The sequence below is a fragment of the Silurus aristotelis genome, assembly GCF_946808225.1.
Source record: "Silurus aristotelis genome assembly, chromosome: 16".
Taxonomy (NCBI): domain Eukaryota; kingdom Metazoa; phylum Chordata; class Actinopteri; order Siluriformes; family Siluridae; genus Silurus; species Silurus aristotelis.
This window is the reverse complement of record NC_139589.1, coordinates 20,154,115-20,166,711: the sequence shown is the minus strand read 5'-3', so window position 1 is coordinate 20,166,711 and position 12,597 is coordinate 20,154,115. Positions and strand designations below refer to the sequence as shown.

Sequence of the window (12,597 nt, the reverse complement as noted above, 5' to 3'; positions counted from 1 at the left end):
ATTAAAAAAACAGGTTCGCAACCTAGGCGTCATATTTGACAGCAATTAGAATTTTACGAAGCAAATAACCTCAGTTGTAAAAACGAACTTCTTTCAACTCTGTTTACTTGCCGACACGTGAAGCCTCTCGTGTCGATGAAAGATATGGAAAAAGCCATTCATGCTTTTACTAGTTCTACATTGGATTACTGCAAAGCTCTGTATTTAGGCATTGCTCAGTCCTCTCTCAGTATCACCTACAGCTGGTTTAGAACGCTGCAGCATGGCTTTTAACTGGTACCAGTAAGCGTGCACGCATCACCCCGGTCCTTTCCTCTCTCATTTGGCTCCCCGTACAGTACAGGATCCGATATAAAATCGTATTATTTGTTTTTAAATCTCTGTCTGGTACGGCCCCAATCTATTTAAATAAACGTATCCATCTGCGCACCCATGGCCGAACTCTCAGGTCCCTCTCAGGTGACTGTCACATTTCAAATGGAAAAGACAAATTTGCAACTGTATTTCCCGTGTTTTATGAGTTCTGGCCATTTGCAACTGTATTTCCCGTGTTTTATGAGTTCTGGCCATGTCATATTTAAATAGCAATATTAATACCCACGTTTGCTTTTTCACTTTATCTGCGTCGCGTATGTAGCCTGACGAAACTCAACTGGAATCGTAATTCATTTTGCATTTGAATTTTCGATGCCATACACTGAAAGCTATCAATTCCGACACAAACGAGTGTGGCGGAGGACAAGATTTGATGGGTGAATGCGACTGCGGGCGGTAAAATACTGTGTGTGGGTTAAAAAAATTCTAATAAATTAAAAACAAATAAACTGTTTTGTATACACTGCACAAAAGCAACAATGACAACTACAGTAAAATAAAGCGATTTACAGGCACAAGGTCGGAAGCGAACTCTCGCGTTGTTCATGCGCTGTAGACTACTAGAGCACACCGAGTGCTACAGATATTACTTCATTATTAAAGAAAGAAACATACAACACAACATAACCTTGGCATTTTCCTTTTTGTTAGATATTGTTTCAATTGAACTTAACACATAATAATTACTCATTACACTGTTTACATGCTGTTTTTTGCACCTCTTGACTGTATTACACTTTTTATATGCTGTTTTTTGCACCTCTTGACTGTTGCTACTGTTGTTTTTTTGCACTGCATTGTGTCTGTTGATATTAGTTTTATCGCACAGTACTGTATAAACGAAGTATACAGTAGGTTTACTGGTCGGCGCTTTCTTGGGTTATGTGTTTTCTGTTGTTGTCTGTCTGTACTGTTTTTCGTTTGCACTGTTTGCACTGGGTTGCACTCGATGCACTTTATGTAGCTTTGTGTTGTGTTGTAGTTCTGTTGTTTAGTGTAGCACCAGGGTTCTGGAGGAACATGGTCTCGTTTTTACTGTGTACTGTGTACCACTGTGTATAGTAGAAATGACAATAAAAGCCACTTGACTTGACTTGACTTGATGTTCTATGTTCTGAAAAGTTCCTTTTTCATGTCCAGGTTCATCATTTACACAAAACATCAAACTCGAATAAAATGAAACGTTTGTTTATTTTTCTTATCTTTTTTATTCATATTCAAAAGGGAAGCAAGTGAAACAAAAAAAAAAAAGCAGAGTAGCAGAAAGAAGCAGTCAGTGAATTGAAAATAAAACTACTTATACATTTTATCATGTATTATTGAGCATGTGTATGGATTGGGAAGTGACGTCACTCAGAGTCTACGGCTAAGATGGGAATGGACTATTTCGTGGAACTTTTTAAACAATGGAGATTGTCGGTGACATTGTGGAGGACGTTACGATGCTCGCGCTTCATACTCTACATACTCATACTCTACTTAAATTAAGGTAAACACAGTTTTTCATAAACGTATAAGCAATTGACCCTTTGCAAAAAGCTTGACTGTTAAGCGTTAACGTCATGCCAGGTAATGCTTGTCGGACATAACAAAAGTTACTAAGAAGGGCGGATTTTTGCGAAGGGTGCGACTGTGAGTGACGTCACTTTCCAATACAAACACGCCCAATAATATAGTCCCACCCATGACACTTGATTGACAGCTTTTAGTGCACGGCATCAGAAATATCAAATGCAAAATGAATTGCGATTCACGGATTATTTTTCTATTTAAAAAGTGACAAACGCAAACAGTAATGCAAGATTTGCAATTGCGTTTGCATTATGTCACATATGCGTCCACATATGGAAAAACGCAGCCACTGGCTAGCAACAACGCCTCTGATTGGCTTGTTTAGATTTTGATAGCCAATAGTAACCCAGAGTACTGCTACGTTCCTGACAGCTAAAGTAAACAGCCGTATGGGGAAGGCAGCTGTAAAGTTTCTAAGGAAGTGAAGGATTCATCAGATTTTGCGAGTTATTTTAAATGCTAAATTTTACTCAGTTAACTGGTAAGTTTTATTTTTAATAAAGGGAATGTAATATCTGAGCTAACATATCCAGGGGAGCTAACGTCCCAGATCTGAGGGGTGTGAGAGCTGCAGGTTGTTTGGAGATCATTGTCAGGATTGTTCAGTGTTTAGGAATGATCCTGTCATATTACTGCTATTCTGCACATTATAACAAGGCAAAGCTGTAGATGTGTGTGATATCGAATCTAAACTCGTTGCATTGCCTATGATGAGAAAAAGAAGATTGCCATGATTTTAATATTTTTTCTTCTTTACTATAGAAATGAGTGGAGAAGAGGATTCATGTGCATTTCCTGTAAGTATCTTTAAACTCATAAAATAATAATAATGCTATAATTTTTTTTAATTTTCAATGTATATCTTTTGAATAATGGCGCAACAATAGAAAGCATTGTGTTTGTTTGTTTTAGAGTCCACCCTCATTGTAGTTTATTACAGGGGTTGCCAAGTGTTTAGATTTAAAGGAATGCGATAGTAGATTTTTATTGTGCCAATAAATGTGCAAATGACCAGATACATCTAAAAAAAAAAAACAATAAATAAAAAAAATGCTATTCAATTCAGTTTAAGCAGTACATTCTGCTCTTATGCACTTTTGCCTGAGCATGATGCTGGGCATCTTTTCTTGGCTGTCATTGATGTTTGGGGTTATTTTCTGTGCTGTGGCAAGTGAGAGATGACTGTCCTGTTTGTATGTGCTTTTATTCATCTTGAGAACAGCAAAAAGTTGCTCACCCAAATAATTACTTCCAGACATGCTGAGCGTTTCCTGTAGGCAGAAATGGCGCCTTTTTTCAGGGACGAATTGTGGAAACGGCACTCACAGAGTCACACTTTACCAGTTATATCTGAAATATGATATTACATCACAGGCTGGATATTATGAGTTTGACATGTCTGGTCTACAGCTTTTAACAGTTGACCTTGTAAGCATGTTTGCGGAAATGAAACCGATCTGTCCCTGTAAGATTGTCCCTATTTATCCTTTAACAGTTCCTTTTGTTTGGAACAAACTAGGCCATGTAATGGTATGGAGATTTACTTTGACTAAACAGATATATATTAATTTACATTCACATTTATGGCATTTAGCAGACGCCTTTTATAAATGCTTTGAGCCTCTATCAGTAAATAAATCAACACTGGTTCAATTGATTATATACTTCTTTTTTAAATAGATATAACACAGACAAAACAAACTGCAAAAAGTGCTAGTGTAAGCATTTCAGGAAGAGGTTGGTCTTACCTGAGAGAAGGTGGGACCAGTTGAGCAGTGCTAGAGGATCTCAGGTAGCATTGTGAGGAGTGATGAGGTCTTTGAGGTAAGTATGTGCTGGTCTATTTTTTTCTTGTAGACAAGAATCAGTGTTTTGAATCTGCTGCTTGCAGCCTCCAGAAGCCAGTGGAGAGAGTGCAGAAATGTTGTGGGCAGGGTGAACACAAGTCGCGCAGCTGCGTTTTGGATCATTTGCAGCAGACGAATAGCGTTCAGAGGTTGACCTGCCAGCAGAGAGTTGCAGTAGTCCAGTCTCGAAATGACAAGAGACTGAACAAGCACCTGAGCAGCCTGTGTGTATAGAAACGGTCGAATCCTTTGTATGTTGTAGAGAAGAAACCGACAAGAAGCAGCCACATTAGCAACATGTGAGGAAAAGGACAGTTGATTGTCCCCGAGGTTGAGAGCAGTGGCAGAAGGGGACATCAGAGAGTTGTGTAGAATTATTCTGATCCTGACCTGGAAATGAATCACATGGGTTGACAAGCAGTTCAGTTTTGCTGGGGTTGAGTTTCAGTTTATTGGCTCTATAATCAGATAATAAATGTACAAGCTTAATTTTCATTAAAAATCCTACCTTAGAGTGAGCTTTACACACTCTTGGCATCAAGGTTTGGCCTTTGGAACAATGTAATTAATCTTGGAGAAAAAGCTATAAAAATGGTTTTTATTTAAGTGAATTAATTTATTTTGATCAGTTGTACAGAGTAATAAGATGACTGATTACTAAATCAACAAATAATTGAATAGATAATGTCACGTATACATGAATTTTCCTCACAACGAAAAATGTTAAGGGGTTTGATTTAACAATACCCCAATAGTGAAGCATGCTGGTGGTAGCATAGTTTAGAGACTGTATGTTTTATTCACTGTGAAACTGGTTAGACTTGAGGATAGTACTAAAGCACAAAGCAGAGACATGGTCCACTCTGAAGGGACTTGAGACTGTGGCAGATGTTCACCTTTCGAGTAGAAAAATTATCCTATGCACCTTGCCAAAGTGGCTTAACCAAGACTTCAGTCCATAATTTGTGGTTTTGAATACTTATGCAAGGCCAGTATGATTGATGTATCGCATATAATGGCTGAAGAATGTAAATATAAGCTAGTTGTACTTATTGCACTGATAGCTCAGTGTATATCTGTGTTAGTATATTCTTGTCTATATTCTTGCACCCCCACCCCCCATTTCAGGAAATCAGGAAGGAAATTGTTTGACTCACATAGTAGCTGGTTTCGGGATGATTACGCTCCTCAAAGACAATTTAGTTTGGCTTCAAAGAGACCTTCAGTGCTTTGAAATATGAAAAATGTGAATCAGATTGTACATGGTTCATGACCTTATGGACAATATGGCACATCAAGGTTTTGAGATTCCAGCTAGTGAAACTTCAAAAGTATTAGAAATGTCCATATACAACCCAAAAAAAAAAAAAGACCAGACAGGGATACATCTGTATTATTCTCTGAGATCAAATATTCTGGCTGACTGCATATTATTACATGAATCTCTTAATCTCAGCCAGTAATTAATAAACGCTAATAAAATAAGCCAGTTGTGATCATTTATTCTGGTGCGCTTAACAATAGACCTTATCACTTTGCAAGTTTAAAGAAATAAATAGTTTGGAAAAAAATACATTGTAAATGAGTAACTCTGTCTCTGTAAGTAATTTTTTTTCTTTTCTGCTATGTTTAATTTATTATAAATATATATGCTTATCAAAAGTTTGAAACACCCAGGCTTTTATAGTTTTTTTCAGTTACATGCATGTTCCTTTTAATTATATGGTATAAACTAGCACATTTAACTGTAAGATTAACTTTGAACAAATATTGAAACGTACACACGTTCAACTTTTTAATTGTAAAATCATCCCTAAAAGTGAAAAACAGCTTTACAAACTCTTGGCATATAGAAAGTTAGTTACTCCAAACATTCAGCTATATTACTTTGCAATGTCTCTTGGAAAATTTGCCAAAGGTGTTCTTCACTAGTCGGAGATTTCTTTCTGACCTTGCAATCCAGTTCCATCGAAGAGCAGTTTAATAGGATTTAGGTGTAGGGACCAGGCAGGCCATTCCATGAAAATAACACTCCAGCTGTTTGCTCTCTAAATAAAGCTAACAGAGCTTGAAGGTATACTTCAGGTCATCTTCTTGTTAGTGAAGTTGGTTCCATTTTACTGCATTCCAGTCGGAATTGCGTGGTGTTGAAGTATGGAATGGTGGATATATTGGTTTATTATTCCATTCACCATTTAACCTACAATTTGCCATTTCTTCTACTTTAAACTTGCTTGTATAGAGCATGTTCTCTAAGGATTAACAGAAGTTTGAAAAGTGGAACCTGACATCACTTCTTGAATTTAATCTAAACCCTACTGTTATTGCCGAAGGTGACCGTTCGGAAAAAAATTAAATACAAATTGTAAATTTGCCTATTTTTTTTTGCATATAAAAAAAAAGAAACATGGATGAGTCTAAAAAAAAAAAAAGAGGAATTACTGGGTGTTTCTAAACTTTTGACAGGCACTGTATAGTCTTGAAAAATACACAATAATAATTGACTTTTTTTGCATTGGCATTTTTCCAAGGTTTTTTTATACATTTGAGAATAAAATAGAGCTTCAACTCCACAAACAGTTTGCCAGCCGACTTTAAGTCGATTGTTACAATGTTCTGGTCATCAGTTTATTAGAGATATAGAGATGTAGGGAAATGGTAGCTTAGTGGATAAGATGTTGGACTTGTGATCAGAAGTTCATGGTTCAAATTCCAGCCACCAAACTGCCACTGCTGGGTCCTTCTGCAAGGCGTTTTACCCTCAATTGCTCAGCTGTATAACTGAGAAGTCTCACTGGATAGCTGCATCTGCCAAAAACCATAAATGTAAAATGTAAATAAAGTATGTAGTAAACTAGTGTCAGTAATATTTTATGGTAATTACCTGATTACATTGGAAGCTTTCCACATTGCCGAAGACTTACTAATGTGCCAGAATATTTATACACTGTAAAACCCGTGCCCTGTTCTATACCCGTGTTGTAGGTTATGTGAGGTCACTCTTTCACCTTGCCGTTCTGAAGCTTTAAACATTTTTTCTGTCTGTCTGATTCTAAAGGGGGATTTGTTTATCTTTCTTTACAGTTGAGGACAACTGGAATTGACTTCCGTGGCCTCGTCCAGCAGTTCATGCAGGAGAGGATGCAGACCACAATGGTACTTCACCCAGAGATTCCCCTTTAAAAGCCTTCATTTTCTGTTAGAATTAAAAAAATGCGTATTAGATCCACTGCTGTTAGATAAATCATAGTGCCGTACCACTAAACAATGTGTTTTCATTCAGTACATGCCACTTAAACTAGATTGCATGTCATGTGAGATGTTCCTCTGTGTTGCAGCTGACAGGAATGTTGATAGGTGCCGTGGTGGCTGTGTGCCTTATAGGCATCTCCGTGCTCTTCCTCTACCGCAGATACAAGCTAGCGAGTAAGCGGAAATCTTCTTTGAGCTCTGCCTCTCACCTTGATCTCTACATCATCGTCACACTATTGACTTTTACCATTTCCTGCTATGCCATTATGATGCAAATAGGGTTCAGATAATACGCTATATGGATAAAAGTATGTGGATAACTGGCCTTGAACATCCCATTTCAAATTTAGCCCCTATTTGCTCTCACTCTTCTGTGAAGATGTTCCACTAGATTATAAATGTATGCTTGTGAAGATTCAGCCACAAGGGTGTTAGTATAATCACAAAGGTGACGTCATTGCTCCAATTCTTCCCAAAGGTGTTCAATAGGGTTGAGGTCAGGGCTGTATTACAGCCCACTCAAGATCTTCCACTGCAAACCATTTCTTCATGTTTCTGGCTTTGTGTACAGCAGTGCAATGCTGCAACATGATTTGGTCTCCTAGTTGAAGTGAAGCAATTTTAATGCTACCACCTAAAAACACCCTGTACAATTGGGTACCTCCAACTTTGTGGTAATATTTTGGGGAAGAACCACATATGGCTGGAAAAATCAGATATTTGTCCATAAAGTGTAACTTAAATATGAATTTAAGTGTTCTATTGATTGCAAAATAAGACATGAAACACTAAAGAATGTGCTGTTTTAGGACAAGAATGTACAGTGCTTAATTATAGTGGAGGAAATAAGTATTTGACATATAAGCTTTTTTTTCTAGTGCAGCAATTTACATGAAACTTCGACCAGACATTGGCGTTAACTCAAGAAATCTACACATATCAAGCATCAACATATTACAATCCATAAAGGAAAGCTAAACAGGTAGTCCCCGACTTAACCCCCAGCGTAACTTGAAATACCCAGGAGTCTTCAATATGAGGTAGTAGTATACTGTAATTTGTTAATAATTTAACACATCAATACAATTTATTTTGTATTGTGCCTTTAACAATGAACACTGTCCCAAAGCAGTTTTATAGATTCAGCAGCAGAAATCAGTGCTGCTGAATCAAGCCAGTGGCAACAGCGACAAGGAAAAGCTCCTTGAAATTGCAAAATTGACAAGAAAGAACTCCCTGAGATAAAAAGAGGAAGAAACCTTAAGAGGAACCAGACTCAGAAGGGAAAACTTCCTCATTTGGGTGATACCGAATGTACATTCATTATAGTTTGTTATAGTTATCGTTCTTGAGTTGAACCTTCCACAGTAGGGTCTTGGATCTTAATGCTCTGCTGCACCGAGTTGCCTCCAATCAAAGAGATCCCCCCCAAACAAGCTCCGCCCTCATACCACAATGCTCCACCGCTGAATGTACAAATCACCCCCAGCCGGTTGCGCCCAAGGCAATCGCCTAGTTAGCCTATTTCTAGAAACGGTACAACATCATTTGTTATAAACAGATTTCACAACTCCTAAATATTCCTGTAAGCACAATTGAAGCCATTAACTGAAAGGAACATCACTCCATCTTCATGTTAAAATTTGCTACACAACATTTGGAACCTTGCCATGCCTCTTCATTAATAATGGACACTTGGCTGTAAAATGCATTTGGATATTGTTTTCTCTGTGACGGTTGTACCTGCTGCCTCCAAGTCTTTCTGAAGCTCTTGGTTCATGGCTCTTGAGCTAATCTTCTGACTACCCTTTTGATCCCCCAAATGGCCCCACAAATAATGGCCCAGTGAAGAATAAAAAAAAGTTGATGTGTTGAATACTTATCACCCCTGCTATACTATATATAAAATGTGAAACCCCTGTAAGATAAGTTAGTTCCTGTTTTTACTTGTTTAGACATCCAGCAAATACACCTAGCTCTGTTTGTATAAATAGCTTTGAAATTCATATATTTTTATGTAAAAGTGCTGTACTGTTTATTTTGCAGGTCAGCAGACGGGCACACCTCGGTACCGTTTCAGGAAAAGAGACAAGGTCCTTTTCTACGGGAGAAAGATCATGAGAAAGGTAAGTCCTAAAGTGCGTTTTATGAGCCTGACTGGTTTACATTTAAACAGATCAAAATCGATTTTCATTCGATGTATCAAATCCTTATTCCAATTCCCAACCACTTCTAAACCGAAACTTCCTTCTGACCACTAGATAGCACTGTTTTTGTACCATTTAAAAGCAGACTATTTTATTCCACACGTTTTACATACAGCGCTTTATTTTACTTAATTATTTGTTTTTTCCTGCATCCTTTCAGGTCCAGACTCTGTCTTCCACTCCCTCCTCTACTTCCATATCGAAACATCGCCCTCGGAAAAGAACTAAAGTCTTGAGTATTGCCCGAAGGTATTTAGTTTCTCATAGTATAGTAGAGTATAGGCAGTGGTGGATGAAGAACACAAAACCTTTTTTTACTTGAGTAAAAGTAGAGAAACACTCGGTAAAATATTACTCCAGTAAAAGTGCTCTGTTTAAACCAGGGGTCATTTTTGAAACTAAGAGCAACTTCTTGGGTACCAATTAATGTGACGGGCTACCAGTTGGATACACACTTCTGAAATAACAAAATTGTTATATACCGAACCCAAGGCAAAGTTTTGATATGCTACTTAATTCGCAGGATATTGCGGATAAAAAAGGAGCCACCAACTCTGCAGCCCAAAGAGCCTCCTCCCGCTCTGCTGGAGGCAGATCTTACAGAGTTTGATGTGAAGAACTCCAACTTGCCCTCTGAGGTGCTTTACATGCTTAAAAATGTCAGGTTGGTAGTTCAGACCTGTTTTTTTCTTTTCTCATGTGTGTCCTGAGGTAACTTTAAAATCTCCAGAATTATATAATAAAGTATATAAATACGGAGCATTTCTGTGTAATATTGAAGGCACGATTTATATGATTTGAATCTAAATTAAGTATAGTTTTTTGGACATGAATGTTTTCTTGTACACGTGCAGAGTTTTAAAAATGCTTTCATGGTTCTGTTTCATCTCAACCTGTACCGTAATTTATTTATTACAAACTAGACATAAACTTCGCATTGTTACGCTTTTTACTGTGTTGATTGACACCTCAAAGAGATAAAGTATTTTGTTAAGTCAAATGAGCTTTTTCACACAGGAAAATGGGGTTGACATTCACAATTTTCTTGTTACTCTTTTATATTCTTAAAAATCACATGACTGGTTCCCATTTTAAGATGGTGTTTTAACTCTTGAGTTTTTTTTGTATTTGTGTGTAGAGTTTTGGGGCACTTCGAAAAACCTTTGTTCCTGGAGCTCTGTCGCCACATGGTGTTTATTGAGCTGCAAGAGGGCGAAGGACTGTTCAAGCCCGGAGACGACGATGACAGCATTTATGTGGTTCAGGATGGAAGACTGGAGCTGTGTATCCATGAAAACGTAAGGGAACAAGAAAACGCCAGGGGAACGTGTCACATATTGACTTAATAGGACATATTGGCATGGTAGCTGTCAGATTTAGTTATGTTGCTTCAGTACAAAGTTGTGTTTAGATGCTACTGAAAACAGATTCTTTTTAAGTCATGATGAAAGTGTCAGCCTTTGAGCCATGATCCATATGCAGGTGATTTGCATAATCTAATTTGACAGCTGTATAATCCAAGTCCAAATTTCCCTGCACCTACATCGACATAACTTTTGGGCTTACGGTAATTCACCGATTCCGAATAACAGAATCTCTTCATGCCGTTTCTTTTTCGTCATCGGCCCGCGGACGCTTTATTATCGGTAGACAGTTATTCACTTGTCTTATTTCCCTTTGAATAACTGTGCGAATATAAATCGCAGGATGGCACAGATCCAGTGGTGAAGGACATGCTGCCCGGAGACAGCGTTCACAGCCTGCTCAGCATTCTAGACTTCATCACAGTGAGTCTTCCTCGCTTTCTTTCATCTATTTTTCATTTTTTATTTTATTTTTTTGACCTTCATCTACTGCCAGCACACAAAATGTAATGCTTGTCTCCAAACTCTTTTTTTTTTTTTACCTTCTTTTACTGATTTGTCCTGTAGGGGTATCCTGCTCCGTATAAGACGGTGTCTGCACGAGCAGCAGCACGCTCCACCATCCTACGCCTGCCTGCCTCCGCCTTCGAGTCTGTGTTTGAGAAATATCCCGAAACGCTAGTGAGAGTTATACAGGTACACCAATTTGTATTACTTACACTCCCGGTCCAGGTGGAGCTCTAATGTCAATTCAATTACAATTCAATTGTTGGATTAGACATTGTCCCAGGAACAAATGGAGCTTTTAAAAAAAATCCCGATGTAGAGCCAGAGGTCGCACCAGCCAAAAGAAAAATCTTCTCCTTTGATAGGATCCGGATTTAAAAGGGAATCTTCTAAGTGACAGCTGACTCTTGACAATTGAAAACTATAAAAGTCCCGAGATTGTTTGCGTTTCATGAGGTCCATCGTCGGTAAAATCCGCATGTCTAATTTACTATCAATTTGTTAAGAAGCTTATAAGCTGTTATAAACACACACCAGCTGGTTTTATAGGGCAGGGTATCATTTCACCTAATTAAATTGTATTTGTTTATGATTTTATTTTGGATTACCTTCTTTTCAGTTATTAAAAAAAAAAAAATACAGGTAGTTTCAGATTTAGGATGGAGATGCCTTTTGATGACCTCGTCGTAACTCATCGAGACATGGCCTCGCCTACCTAGGAGTCTATCATAATCGTGTAGTATACTGTAATTTGTTAATAATTTACAGTACATAATGTAGCAAAACCAAGAAATTTATAGTTCTGTATAAACTATAGTGTATACATGTATGTAGTAGCGGGCATGTTTTTTTATACCTCTCCTTTTTATTGCCGTCTTTGAGCACTGAAACGGAGCGCACTGATTAGTGTGATCAGCTACAACGCTTGTTTCGTCCAGCCCACCACTCATAAACCGGCGCTTGTCCAGGCACCTGCTGCCACTTACATATATACTGTAGTTTATGCATTAGGGTACTGTATATTGCTTTGGTTTGCTAAATAATGTTTTGTAATTTATTACAATATTAACAAAATACAGTATAAAACCCCATACTGATCAGTATTCTTACGATATTCTCAAGTTGCGAATTTGGTCATCGGAACTCATTTCTATCGTACCTGTGCATGCTTTATGTGTAATAGAAATAAATGAGCTATAGAATCTTGACAGTACTCATCATTTACATCAGGGAGTCATTTTCTACATAAACCCAATGGATTTTTATGAACTGGCACACTGGGTTTTCATGAATGAAAGTTAGTGTATAAATGCACCTACTATTGATTTATGTGCATTTTTGATTTTTGATTTTTTTTTTTGTAATAAAAGAAAATTATTTCTTTTGATTCACAGGTGTGATTTAGACCTGCAGTTCACATGATATTAAACTAAAAGTCCACATCGGGTACACTTTTCACACACATTATGGAAT

At 37.7% G+C, this 12,597-nt stretch overlaps 1 protein-coding gene across 2 annotated transcripts in view; it reads left to right on the top strand.

Annotated features, from left to right (window-relative positions):
• The first annotated feature begins 2,026 nt into the window (after positions 1-2,026).
• pnpla7a (patatin-like phospholipase domain containing 7a) overlaps positions 2,027-12,597 on the top strand; it is a 33,398-nt gene continuing 22,827 nt past the window's right edge. The window contains exons 1-10 of one of the 2 annotated variants that reach the window (XM_083563948.1): positions 2,027-2,428; positions 2,710-2,744; positions 6,879-6,950; positions 7,133-7,220; positions 9,093-9,172; positions 9,414-9,502; positions 9,777-9,917; positions 10,392-10,551; positions 10,960-11,040; positions 11,185-11,313. In XM_083563948.1, the coding sequence (XP_083420074.1) occupies positions 2,404-2,428; positions 2,710-2,744; positions 6,879-6,950; positions 7,133-7,220; positions 9,093-9,172; positions 9,414-9,502; positions 9,777-9,917; positions 10,392-10,551; positions 10,960-11,040; positions 11,185-11,313 (900 nt within the window). In that variant the 5' untranslated portion in view covers positions 2,027-2,403. The remainder of the gene's footprint in view (positions 2,429-2,709; positions 2,745-6,878; positions 6,951-7,132; positions 7,221-9,092; positions 9,173-9,413; positions 9,503-9,776; positions 9,918-10,391; positions 10,552-10,959; positions 11,041-11,184; positions 11,314-12,597) is intronic. The other variant, XM_083563949.1, reaches the window with a different exon arrangement.